The sequence below is a fragment of the Giraffa tippelskirchi genome, chromosome 14, assembly GCF_054371585.1.
Source record: "Giraffa tippelskirchi isolate mGirTip1 chromosome 14, T2T-mGirTip1v1.2.pri, whole genome shotgun sequence".
Taxonomy (NCBI): domain Eukaryota; kingdom Metazoa; phylum Chordata; class Mammalia; order Artiodactyla; family Giraffidae; genus Giraffa; species Giraffa tippelskirchi.
Window position 1 is genome coordinate 44,802,773 of NC_137288.1, and position 14,278 is coordinate 44,817,050.

A 14,278-nucleotide genomic window follows, 5' to 3' on the forward strand; every position below is an offset into this window, starting at 1 on the left:
AGTTTTAGTGGCCCTGCTGTTTGGCAGGAGGCGTTGAAAAGGGTTGTCTTGTAGTGAATGTTAGTAGTGAAAGTCTTAGCTTTGTGCAGATAGTGAAGTTGAACCGTTGGCATGTGATATTAAGTTAAACTAGACTGTTTGAATGTTGCACATTTAGTGATCAGGTGTTTGTGGGTAGAATCAGTGATGTGTTTTTCTTGACAGTCTCAGCCATATCGTAATATTGTAATTGATGCCTTCTCGGTTTAGAGTTCGGAATGTCCTCACCTCTTATTTCAGAATTTGGAAAATACTTCGATTTGTTTTGATGGCTTAGGAGTGTTCGCGTTCTGACTCTGATGCAAGGAAATTTTTTGCGGTGAGTAGTAGGTATAATTTCTGGATCCCTCTGCTGAAATTTTAAAGGTCTCGGTGTTAATTACAGAATAGTTACAAAATCCACCCTCTTTTCATCCCCTAGTTCTACTCTAGGAGCTCTACCTACTACAGTCTGTGGGCGGAGAAAGGGGAGAAAACTGTCAGTTATGTTCCTTTTTAGAATGTATCTTTTTCTTCTAGCCTTGAGCAGATGATATGCAAAACAGGAGTTAACTGCTGCAAGTTGAATAGGTTTATCTGAAGCAGTTGTTGTGTATTAGTGTAGGGTTTTGCCAGGGTCTGTTCATCAGATGACACTTGCTGAATATCTCCTTTTTCCTCAGTAAAAGGTTGTGGGGGTGGCTGATCCTTGTCTCTGGAGGCTCTCAGCCTTGCAGGTATTATTTGCACAGCCCTTACACCTGAAATTCAGAGCAGCTAAATGTTATTTCTGTAAAACATTGCTTTTCTACTCTTTCCCCAAAGCAAAGGGAAATGATGCTTGTTTGGGACCAGCAACTAGGTAGAAAAATACAGCCAGTTTCTTTTGCATGATAACATGATGCAATGTCTTTAACAAAATAAAATTTTTCTTCATGTGGTTTTATTTTACCTAGACACATTTGTATTTAATCATAATATATCAGTCTTCATGCTTTGATAGTTTTCTTACCTCTTGCTATTACAAGGAGCTGAGCTTTTGTACATTATATGTATTCACTGAGAAAAGTAGTCAGGAGAAAGTAGAAATCAGCTTAACTAATAACATATGGGGGAGAAAGCCGGGGCATGTAAAAAATTTTGAAGTGGTTAATAAGCCAAGTCTGGTGGTAATTAGAACTTTATTGATTTGTAAATTCTTTCCAGTTCCTAGTAAAAGGACAGGTGTTAGCAGTATAGTTAGCAACAAGCTTATACCGATCTTTCCAGAAGTCATTAATGAGAGATCAGAAAAGATACTTTCGTGCATTTTGTACAGAATATATTGGTGATCATATCATATAATTATCTTGTAAGATGTTCTTGATCCCTAGACACGTAGGATTTTCTCACTTGTCCTCTTTCACAAATAACATAGGCAAGTGTAAGAAATACTTCTAAACACTGTAAGTAAGAGGATGTAGTAGGTCACTTAATCTGAGTCACTATATTCATCACCAGCAAATAGGGAATTACTGTGCTATACCGTGAAAGTGGTCTTTAACTGCACATTTCCTATCATGTGACGATGAAAAGTAACCACATTTTCACTTTGGTTAAAGTTTTCCTTTAAAGAAAAAGTTCTGGTCATCTAGTGGGTAACTGATCAGTACTGCAACATACTTCATTAAGTTTGGAAGATAATTTTCAAATGTGGAGAAAGGAAACATTTCAATACACTTTATCTGACATATAAGGAATTTTATCATTAGAAGGTGATAGTTGATCAGCTTTCTTTTGGTGAGTAGTATTGTTATATAAAACTAGACTCATCTAATTTGTGGACTTCTCTTGCTTCTATGGGTCCAGCCTATTTTGAAACTATAGTTAATAGTTTTTAGAATCTATGAAGTTCAAATTCAAATCAGGGATGAATGTAAGGGTTAGTTCTTAGTTGTTAAAGCAGATAAAATGTATAGCAATTTAAGGTTTAAACAATTTCATAAAGCAGGGAAGCTTATTTGATTTTTACCGGTTCTTTTAAACATTAACATTTTCAACTGAATGAAGATAAAATAATAAATAGCAAGAAGGATTATTCTTCTATTATATCTGTATGGCATCCAAGTCAGTATGGGTATGTAATGAATATGAATAAGAGAAGATAATGTAAATAGGTCAAATATAATTTGGTATAGGCATTTTACATTGATTTCAGTGGCTTACAAACTGTAGTAAAACATGCTACAATTACAGCCAGGTGTCTCTTATTTCTCCTGCAAAAAGGATGATGCTGTTGATCTGGACACAGAGTCCTGTTGAAGTTAGCGAGAAAGTTTCACTGAATTAAAAATAAAGCGATTTTTAACTTAATTTCATATTTTTAAAAGAAAGAGGCAGGTGCTTCCTAAAATTGACTTTTAAAACTTGCTATCATTTTCCTTAAATTGCCATATTTGGGATATCTTATTTCAGTGAGTAAAGCTTCTTAAAATGAGAAGATTAAGCTAAAATTCAGATTCAGCTTCCTCGGTGTTCACACATGTGAACAATAACTAGGATCAGGGACCTTAAATTTTAGAGGCTGAATCGAGTTTTATGAAATATATAGCATTAATCTTATTTCACCCCTTGAGTAGAAGTCTTACTTTCTGGTTGTGGCTAGTAAAGTCATGCCCTTAGCAAGTACCCTTTGTGCTTTTCAGTTTCTTCATCTCTGAAAGCAGTGTTAGATTAAATATGAATCTGTCTACCAAGGCTGCATTTCTAAAACAAGCAAAAATGCATTTAATTATTTGTGTTAATACAAATGTCATAGTTTTATATATATACATTTGTATATGCCTATGTACAAATAGGTATATACACACACACACATACACTTGGGATATATAATATAAAAGAACTTCATGATTACTTGCTAGGAACTAATAAGATTGAGAGCAAAGCTATTTTATTTCTGTTGTCATGTTTTAACATAGTCACTTTGATTTTTAATATTTTCCTTATATTAACATACAGTATTGGAAAGATATTGGGGAAAAAATATAACATTAAGCAGTTGAGTACTTTGGAATACAGTGCTGAGCACACGGGGTTTGTTTTTTTTTTTTTTTTTGGTTTTAAAGACTTGGTTTGTAAAATATATTCATAAATATTTAATTTTTCTCACTATTCAAATTCCTAATATACAGTATACTTCAAATATTTTAATAATGTATTAGCAAGTATAAAATCAATATCTGAGAATTTTAAAAATAATCACAGCATAGTCATAAGGCATCTTGAATAATTGGCTTCCTTTGACTTTTTACTAGTACAAAAGCTATTTGGCACTTGTTAGACTCAAATTTCAGATGCTTCATTTTTTTAAATTGTAAATTACATAGAACATAAAATTCTTTTTAGCCAGTTTTAAATATACTATGCAGTAGCCATTGCCTCTGTCCATCTCTAGAACTTTCTTATCCCATACTGAAGCTCTGTACCTGTTAAACACTGACTCCCCATTTTCTTCTCTTCCAGCTTCTATTCACCACCATTTCACTTTTTGGCTGCATGAATTTGTCCACTCCAAATATCTTATATAAGTGGAGTTACATATTTGTCCTTTGGTGTCTGGCTTATTTCACTTCAAATAACGTGTTCTGGGTTCATCGTTATTGTGGCACGTTTCAGGATTTCATTCCTTTTTAAGGCTGAATAGTAGTCCATTGTATGTATGTAGTATATTTTGCTTATCCATTCATCTGCCAGGGGGCACTTGGGCAACTTCCACCTCTTGGCTGTTGTGAAGAACACTTCTGTGATAATGAACAGATATCTCTTTCAAGAGTCCCTTCAGTTCTTTTGGGTGTACACGCAGAAGTGGAATTGCTGGATCATCCGGTAATTTTATGTTTAAGTTTTTGAGCATCACCATGCTTTCCTAATATTTTATGACGTCCCATTAAACATTGCTATATTTGTGATCTAATAAAGTTAGCCATGGATGTCTTTGAATTTTAACTTCAGATACCTTTAAGAACTCTTAAATGACAGATAATTTTTTTTTTTTTGTAAGACTGCACCATGTGGCATGTGGGATCTTAGTTTCCCCAGCCAGGGATTGAACATAATTAGCTCTGATTATTGAACTTGACTGTCTTTGATTGCTCTAGGAATTTTCTTCTTTGATTTTGTAGATGCTCAGCTGGAATAGTAGAAAAATAGCCATTCAGTTTGTAAAATAATAGACCTCTGACTGAATTGAACGAGTTGATTGCCCTTTAAGTTACAGTTTTAGCGTTTCTCTGCCAAGATTTCAGAGTTGTTAGGACCACAGAATTTATCCACTGTAATTAATGGAGAGTTAGTGGCGTTTATCAAGTACAGGAACCAGTTTAATTAAATAATGAACAGGCTTCTCTTGTGGCTCAGCAGGTAAAGAATCCGCCTGCAATGCGGGAGACCTGGGTTCAGTCCCTGGGTTGGGAAGATCCCCTGGAGAAGGGAAAGGCTTCCCATTCCAGTATTCTGGCCTGGAGAATTTCATGGACTGTATAGTCCGTGGGGTTGCAAAGAGTCAGACACAACTGAGCAACTTTCACTTCATTCACAGTGTTTATACAACAGCAAAATGTAAGTTTGCTTCCACAAAAGAATTCAGAATTAGAAGCTTGTCTTCCCCAGTGAAGCTTGGAGGAGGGGAGTCAAGGCGAAGTGGCCTCTAGTCTCCCGGTTTTTGAAGCTCAAGATGTTTTTGTCTAGTTATTTTCTTGAACATTCTCTTGGCCATTAAAATCTCATTAATCTTAAAAACAAGAGTCTGGAGCTACATGTATGTGAAAAGAATGGCTGAATACATCCACAAAGTGATACTGAAAAAGATCAATACTATGTGTGCTGATAGAATGTTGTTCAAAATCTAATCTCATAAGATGCATTAAGGGTTTACTTGTCTTTCTTTTGGCTTAAACATCAGACACAGTGCTTTTCTGAAATAAAGTCTCATGAGTCCAAAGAATATTTTTTAACATCTGTTCAACATTTGAATTTGGATTCTTTGATTTTTGTATTTTTTCTAAAGTTAACTGTTGTTGTTCAGTCACTAAGTTGTGTCCAACTCGGTGACCCCATGGACTGCAGTACCCCAGGCTTCCCTGTCCTTTACTGTCTCCTGGAGTTTTGTCAAAGTCACGTCCAGTGAGTCATGAGTGATAGTGATGCCAGCCAACCATCTCATCCTCTGTCGCCCCCTTCTCCTGCCTTCAGTTTTTCCCAGCATCAGTGTCTTTCCTTGTGAGTTGGCTCTTCACATCAGGTGGCCAAAGGATCAATCCTTCCAGTGAATATTCAGGACTGATTTCCTTTAGGATTGACTGGTTTGATCTCCTTGAAGTCCAAGGGACTCTCAAGGGTCTTCTTCAGTGCCAGAATTTGAAAGCATCAAGTCTTCTGCACTCAGTCTTCTTTATGGTCCAACTGTCACATCCGTACATGACTGTTGGAAAAACCGTAACTTTGACTGTGCGGACCTTTGTCGGTAAAGTGATGTCTCTGCTTTTTAATATAAAAGAGCAAAGGTCTTTTAATCTCATGGCTTCAGTAATGGGCCGCAGTGATTTTGGAGCCAAAGAAAATAAAATCTGTCACTGTCTGCACTTTCCCCCCTTCTGTTTGTTAACTGTTAACCACAAATTATTCATAACTTAAGAGATGTATTAATATCAAATTAGCAGTGATCATCCTAAATAATCCTGGAATGTATATTTTGAAAGATCTTCCTTTTTTGCTATGATTTTAATTTCTTGTGGCATATAAGGGGGGAAAAAACCTTCATTTTTTGATCACTAGATGAAAATGTACCACTTACAATAAACACCTTACTTTTAGGCCTTCCTATCAGTATACTTGATTGCTTTGATCTTGAAAAACTTAGTCCACATTCATCCACCCATCCATTTAATGTTTGGTTGCTTGCTGTGTTCTAGGTACCTTACTGGATACTAGGGATATAGTGGGGACACATAATAGACTTAGGACCCTTTTTCTAATTAAGTTTATAGTGTATATGGGGAGAACAAAGAAATGACCACATGAGCACCTACAGACTAATGTTTGTGGCAAACATGAGGTGCTGTGAAGGCTTATTAAGGGGATCTAGTTGAAGTTGGGAGTGGAGATGGCAAGTTAGACCTCTTGAGAAACGTGGATAGTAATTTATTTGTACAGTTGACTTTTCTATAACATAAGTTATCAGGAATTCCCTGGTGGTCCTGTGGTTAGGACTCTGCCTTTTCAGTGCCGTGGCCCAAGTTCAATCTCTGGTTGGGAAGCTAAGATCCTGCAAGCCTTGCAGTGTGGTGCCTGACCCCAAATATATATAAATATTATATATATTTAATATGTACTATATATTAAAGTATACATATAAAAATATATAGATAAAACAAATATATAGATAAAACATAAAATATAAAAATATATAGATAAAACATGGATTTTTATATTTTTTAACTATAAAAATATATAGATAAAACATAAAACATAAAGTTATCCTAATGCAAGGCCTGGTTTTATTCATTAGTGTATCACCACCTAATAGAACAATGCCTGTACTGTGGTCAGCCCTCAGTGAAGTGTTTATTGATGGTAATGCAGTGATAGGAAAGAAGGGGAAAGTGATGCTGGCCTGGTGCTGATGGGCAAAAACTGCAGCTCCTTGTGGACTTCACGGTGAACACCTTCCTAGCCCATGCTGGCTACCCAGATGCCAACCTGAGTAAAGTTTTAGCTACTACAGATGTATCGAATTCTGAATCTTCAGGTATGCATAGATAGCAGCAGACTTTGCCTTATCACGGTTCTTGGATTAAGAAAAAATACGAATGTTTTTATGTCTTGGTTTGGAATATCTTAGTTTCTTTGTGGCATAGCTGAAAGGATCATAACGATCATGTTTTACTGGGCTAATTAAATAGTACTGTTATCATTTTAAGAAGTTTGCTTGGTCTTTAAATTACAGATATTTTTGGAGCTGTGCTACTTTGATTTCGTGTTAGAGCCACTAGGGGAGAAGGAAAAAGTGTCAGCCCCCCCCCCCCCCCCCCGCCCTTCCACCCCCTGCCATTCCTTTCTAAAATAATAGAAGTTTATAAAGGAGCAGTGTTGAAATGCCTGCTTGCATTTTGGAGTTTATCCTCAAGGTCTTGCTTCTTTGACTATGTCCCAAGCCAAGTGTTAACAGTTGCAAACCTTTGAGTCTGCTTAGCCTGCAGACAGAGCATCTAGTTTCAATGGATGTGGTGGTAAATTGTTTTGAAAAAGACGACCCCCACCCTCCCAAGCCCACTGTCAGCAACTGTCCTGTCTCATACTAAGACTACTCTCACCTATTAAGGTACTAAGAATCTGTCTCAGGAAGTTGTCAGCATCAAAAAGGAGCTCTATCTACCCAGCCCCCACTGGCCCCTTAACCACCACCCCCAGCCAGCTTAGTGTGGGGCTTCCTCTCTTCAAGGCTAATCCTTCCCTTGGGTTTTTCATCCACCTACTTCAGGCTCTTCTAGGATCTTTCTCATCTTCATTCTTTCTCCTGTCTTTCAAGCTTTTCCTCTCTCCTGGCTCTAGCCCCACAGCTATGAACATGCCCAGGTATCTAAAATCTGAACACTGAACTTATCACCAGCCTTCAAAACGAAGTCTTTCTAAAGGAGTTTGCTGCATTATCTCCCCATCGTCCCACTTTTACTCCTCAGTTTACCCACTTCTATCTGCGGGTCTGTCATTTCTACTTGAAATATTCTTGAATTCACCTTCTCCTTGCCAAACCAGTTGCATCAGGCCTTGTTCCTGCTCTTCCTTTGACATCTCACACCTTCTAACCCCTGGAAACACTCTCCTCTCTTGGTTTCTCCCACCCTCTTCTGGTACCACTCCACCCCTTCCCCCCATCCACGCTTAGACCTTTCTTGCTACATCATAGTCGCTGGCCTCCTTTCCCTTCACTGTTGGTCTTCTCTCAGTAAGAGGTCCTGATTACCCCCATGATTTTAATGAACGCTAATGTACTGACTATTATAATTCTCCCCTAGAACTGTTTTCTTGTGCTCGGGCTGGTATGAGCTGGTTGCTTACCAGACATCTCCCTCTCTGTTTCCCACAGGAATCTCAAACTCACCACGACCAAATGGAATCACATCTTCACCCAAGATTGTTCCTGGTGTAACAGTTGTCCAGCTGGGTCAGAAACCTTTGTCCTGCTGGTCTTGGTGACCTCCTCAGTCTTCAAGTCCCAGCTTGAATTTCACTTTCTCTGTGGTTCCTTCCTTCACGAATGCAGGTAAAGGGCTAATCACCCCCTTTGTCCTCTGGACTGTCACTATCCCTTGCTCATTACTGTACTTGGCGCGAGTTGGTGTGACCGAGCGCATGTGTGCCCTGTCTGGACGGCAGGGACTGTACGATACCTCTGATGCCTATAGCAGTTTCTGTCCTTAGTGGGTACTTTGCAACCTTTGAATAATTTTTTTTTTTTTTTTTTTTGACTATGCCACTTGACTTTCAGGATCTTAGTTCCCTGACCAGGGATTGAACCTGGGCCCCAACAGTCCTAACCACTGGACCACCAGGGAATTCCCAAACCTTTGAATAATTCTTAATCTCAATTCCAGCACTTATCAGTAACTGTTATGGTGAATATGATATTACTGTGGACCGTTTAAATAAATAATAGATTTGACTTTACCCTTTTCATATTTATCATACAGAAGTCGAAAAACTTCAAACTACAACTTTTTTTCTGTAAACAATGTGGTAAGAACCCAAGGTAACATTAAACAACTTCTCGTATGTTCTGAAGATACTTCAAGTGTTCTTTGATTCATTCTTGAAAAGCAGGAAAAAGATATTAAATGAACATTTTTTCTGTATTATGCCAGCAAAAGTAGATTGTCACTTCTTACATAATGTACTTGTCTCTCTAAAATATATATAAAAACTCACCTGTGATGAAATGTCCATTTAATTTGACAAGATTTTTTGTTTTATATCTTTAGTAACTTTTCTTATAAAGATTAAATGCTGTTATATTGTCAGGAATTTAGAAAGCACAACCGTCAAAAGACAATCAAAGCCATTCATAATTTCACTGTAAGAAGTAACCACTGTCATCATCCTAATGTATTTCTCTTATTCTGTGAATATGTAAAACATACACAGAGATTTGTTATATTAAATCCATCTGACTTGATGATACATTGGAATGCCATAGTTTTAGAAGTTCCTTTTACAGCCTTGTTGATTTCATAGTATTCAGTTTTGTGAACAAACCTTTACTAATGGACATTAACTTTTTTGCTTTATAAATAGGGCCGCAGTGAATAAAAGTATTGTAAGCTTTTTAAATGACTAATCGAACGTTTTAATAAGCATGCACTATAAATGAATGCAGAGGTGATTAGGGTGGTTAGTGTAAATGCCGATCAACTGTCTGTTGAGAAGAAAGGACATTATGGTCACTGCTAGATGACATCTCCTAGGAAAATATTCTCTGAAATCAGTCTCTGGGTTAGAGTCTGAGTTTGTCTTCCCTGAGAGTTTATAAGGGCCCTTTCAAGGGGACATGAGTGAGCGCTGGGCACAGAGGGATTATCTGATCGTGCTCTGCAGGGACCAGGTTCTGGGCCCCTGGCTGGCAGGAGTCTGTGAGGTGAACAGGCTGCTCTTCCTATTCTCAGCACGCAGAGGCCCGGCTCTGGTTCTCAGCAATGGGTGGGCGCAGAAGACTTGCGAGGAGGGACATGGGTGCCCACAGCTGATCAGGCAGCAGAACACAGACACGCAGAAGTGTGACTAGCACAAAGCCCAGACAATCCAAGGATGGTTAAGATGCAAGCCAGGCACACACTTAACTCCTAAGTATTTTACTCTTTACCCACTGCCTTCTGGCCTTCAGAGTTTCTCATGAGAAATACGATCATCTTATTGAGGATCCCTTGTATGTGACGTTTTTCTTTTCTCTTGGCCTGCTTTCAAAATTCTGTTTTTTGAAAGTGTGATTATATATCCCAGATTTCATCTTGGTGTTCCTTGACTTCTTGGATATTTATGTTCATGTCTGACCAAATTTGGGAAGTTTTTGGCCATTATTTCTTCAAGTTCTCTGCCCCCTTCTCTCTCTGGGACACCGGTGATCCCTGTGTTGGTCCTGCTTGTTGGTGTCCTACAGATCTCCGAAGTTGGGGTCACTTTTCTTCAATCTTTTTTGTTTCTGGTCCTCAGAGTTATTAATTTCTGTTCTCCTGTCTTCAAGTCCACTGATTCTTCCTGCTCAAATCTGTTTTTGAATCGCTTAAGTCAAATTTTCACTTTAGTTACTGCACTTTTAAGCTGCAAAATTTCTTTTTGGGTTCCTTTTAGGTTTTCTGTCTTTATTTCCATTTTGTTTCTACATCTTGACGTTCTCTACTTCTTCCTTTAGTTCTTAATCATTTTTAAGACAGTTGTTTGAAAGTCTTTGTCTGGTATATCTGCCTTCAGTTCTTCTTCAGGGACAGTTTCTGTTGACTTGTTTTTTTCCTTTGAGTAGGCCCTGCTTTCCTATTTCTTTGTGTGACTTGTGTTTTTTTTGGGAGGGAACAGCACTGCTGAAAACTGGACATTTGAATATAACGCAGTAACTCTAGAAGTCAAATACACCCTGTTCCCCAGGGTTGCTATTTTTTTTTGTTTTGATGTAGACTGCCTCTCTGCTGAAGGCCAGCCTGAGGTATAAACTTAAGGTTGTCTCATGTCTTTTGAGATTTCGGGTGGGAATGAGTAGTCACGTTGTAATTTCCCCCACATATGCATTTGGTTGTAAATGTCCTAGTTTTTACTAGAGGAAAATTAAGGGGAAATTTAGGGGGAAAATTGAAAAATGAACGGGGACAAAAGGGTGCTAGCTGTTTAAATCTCCTGGCATTTCAGCCCACTGGGAAGGCTTGCAACAAGGGGCCAGATGCAGCAACAATGGCTGCCCACTTGTTTGTCTGCACGTCTGTGATCAGAAGCAGCAATCAGTGATCAGAGCCTAGTATTTGGAGGACAGGGTCCTTTTTGCCAACCTTGACTGCAGCAGGCTGCTCCAGGAGCATATGCACAGATGCTTGCTGAGTAGCTGAAGGATAGGGAACCGCTGCTCTGCTAAGAGCTGAAATCACCACAGTTACCTTCCAAGTCTTCCCTGGCAGTTGCAAGTCTTCAGGAGGCTCCAGAGTTCCCCAGTAATTACACCAGACAGATTCTGCAAGTGCATTTGTTGTGCAGGTGGAAAGACAGGTCCTGGTGTTTCTTACTTGGCCATCTCCTGGCATCCTCCCTGTGTATTTATGTATTTTGAAACTATTTCATCTTGACAGTTTGTTGTCTCTTCTTCCCTCTGCAACATATGTGTACAATAACTTGTGTGTATAACGTGTATAATAACTTGTGTGCAAGGTATATATAATATGTATAATATTAACAGTTTACTGGACTGCACATATTCTCTTCATGCCAGCATTTGGTGTGTTTACTTTTTTTATTTGTGATAATGAGGTAGACAAAAAATACCATTGTGCCTGATCTATTTGCATTTAAGAGATTATTGTGCTCAGTCAGTTGTGTCCAACTCTTGGTGACCCCATGCATAGTAGCCAGCCAGTCTCCTCTATCCATGGGATTTTCCTGGCAAGAGTACTGGAATGGGTTGCTATGCCCTCCCCCAGGGGATCTTCCTGATCCAGGGATTGAACCCACATCTCCTTTACTGCAGGTGGATTCTTCACCTGCTGAGCCATTGGGGAAACCCAAATGATTATTAGTATGAAGGAAATTTATATTTTTTCTGGTAATTGCTGTTCATAACATTTTGATATAAATGCTTTAAATTTGGTTGTTTTCCTCTCTAGTTGGCTTGAGGCTTGATAAGAAAATGAGAGTTTATTGGTAAGTATGGTGGCTTCTTCATGCATTGGAGAAGGAAATGGCAACCCACTCCAGTATTCTTGCCTGGAGAATCCCAGGGACGGGGGAGCCTGTTGGGCTGCTGTCTATGGGGTCCCATAGAGTCGGATACGACTGAAGCGACTTAGCAGCAGCATGGTGGCTCCAGGATTCTTATCTGTAATTTATTTTCTCACAGGTTTCCAATGTGTTCATTTACGTCATTTCAGTCTTTTGATAATTCTGTACAAACTGGTGAATTGCTATATTTTAACTTTATAGACATAAGGTTGTTAATGTTGTACTAATAACTGTTTACAAAATACTTTGGCAGTTAGCTTTCATAGACACAGTCTTGCCACAGGTCATGAAATCGATTGTATTTTGCTGGTAAGGAAGCTGAGGCTTCAGTAATAATACACAGGGCACAGAGTCTCAAGGTCGAATTTTGGCTCTAGAGCTGATTCATTTAATTATTCCTTTTGTCTGTCTTACTAGCTACAAAAGGAAGGTGATTTTTTTTTCTCCTTTATCTGTTGGCAGAACATCCAAAAGCTAATGTATGTTCTTAGATTAACAGCGGTGTTACTATTTTTTAAATCTAGAAATGAGCACGGATGCAGAACAGCAGCTTCTCCATCATGCCAGAAACGGCAACACTGAGGAAGTGAGACGGCTGTTGGAAACCATGGAGAGGAAGGAAGTAACTGCTGACATCAACTGCAAAGGTAAGACTGGAATGTGTTTTTTCGCTCTTTCTTGTGAGTATGCACTAGGCGGCTCAATGGTAAAGAATCTGCCTGCCAGTGAAGAAGGTTTGGGTTCAGTCTCTGGGTTGGAAAGACCCTCTGGAGAAGGAAATGGCAACCCACTCCAGTATACTTGCCTGGGGAATCCCATGGACAGAGGGGCCTGGTGGGCCATAGTCTGTGGGGTTGCAAAGAGTCGGACACGACTGAGCGACTAAGTTCACCCACACGTATACACTGCTTTATCATTTATTTAGTGCTAATCCTTTTGAATTTGCTTGCCATAAATTTCCATCTCTTATCCTTGGAAGAAGCCCTGTAAGAGTGGGTACTCTTCTACTCCCTTCTAAGTAAGAGAAATTGAGTGCCAGTCTTTCTTTTCTTAACTTTTTATTTTATATTGGAGTATAGCCCATTAATAATGTTGTGTTAGTTTCAGGTGGACAGCAAAGGGACTCAACCATACATAGACATGTATCCATTCTCCCCCAAACTTGAGATCCAGTCTTAAAATTGTCATGGATCCTAAACTGCATGAAGTACAGGGATAATCCTAGAGCCCACAGGATACGTGCTATGACGATTTCTTCTTCTCAAAGACATTGCAGTTGAAGCAGCAGGTTTGAGTGTTTACTGTATGCCTAGGATCATGTGAAGTACCTTAAAATACTGTCAGACAGGATCCTTCCCTCACTGAGATTAGTAGATTACTAGCTCAGACTAGTCTTTATTGCACAATATGTACAGAGTATGGGAGCCATGACATGCCAAGTGTTATGGAATGTATAAGAAGTATGTAACTAGAACTTGAAGGATTAGTTTCTCAGGAAATCATCCTAAGGTGATATATGAAGAGTGCATAGATGTAACCAGGTAAAAATAGAGAAGAAAAGGGCTCAAGGCAGAAGAAAGGTCACGTGCCAACGTCTTGAAGTGAGAAGCAGCCTCGATGGCAGGGATTTTGCAGATAGGAGGGGTGAGTAAGTAGCAGCCACCAAATCACGGCGTGTCTTGTGTAGCACGGTTACAAATATATTAAACTCAGGTGTGCAGAGAAATAGAATTTATTTTTTAAATTGGCTCAGATATTTCAACAAGCGCCTTCTCCTCCTCGGAGTTTGGAGGACTAAATGTTAGTCTTCGGGTTCCTCCATCTCAGTGGCTTTTTTGTAAAACGATTGGCCTCCCAGAGCCTCTCACCTGTGTCCTCTCCCATCTCAGTGTGTGCTAAGTCGCTTTAGTCGTGCCCGTCTCTTTGTGACCCCATGGACTATAGCCCACCAGGCTCCTCTGTCCATGGGATTTCCCAGCCAAGAATACTGGAGTGGGTTGCCATTTCCTTCTCCAGGCTATCTTCCTGACCCAGGGATTAAACCCAGGTCTCTCTTGTCTCCTGCACTGGCAGGTGGTTTCTTTATCACTAGCGTCAACCTGGGAAGCCCATCTCATTAAGGTGGCTTTTTTTTTTTTTTTTTAACATGGCCTCTAAGTGTGAAGGCGAGCCTTTCTCTGTGTACCGCCTTTGGTTCCTCTGCAGCCTCTCTTCCTAGTGCATCCTTGTAGCTAAAGAAAAACACCACAGGGAG

General features: G+C 39.2%; 1 protein-coding gene across 6 annotated transcripts in view; it reads left to right on the forward strand.

Annotated features, from left to right (window-relative positions):
* Positions 1–14,278, forward strand: part of OSBPL1A (oxysterol binding protein like 1A) — a 212,352-nt gene that overhangs the window by 747 nt on the left and 197,327 nt on the right. For 4 of the 6 annotated variants that reach the window (XM_081563210.1, XM_081563213.1, XM_081563222.1 and 1 more), the window contains exons 2-3: positions 8,144–8,320; positions 12,549–12,671. In XM_081563210.1, coding sequence (XP_081419336.1) covers positions 12,551–12,671 — 121 coding nt within the window. In that variant the 5' untranslated portion in view covers positions 8,144–8,320; positions 12,549–12,550. Of the gene's footprint in view, positions 1–279; positions 359–8,143; positions 8,321–12,548; positions 12,672–14,278 lie in introns of all 6 variants that reach the window. The other 2 variants (XM_081563211.1, XM_081563218.1) reach the window with 1 other exon arrangement.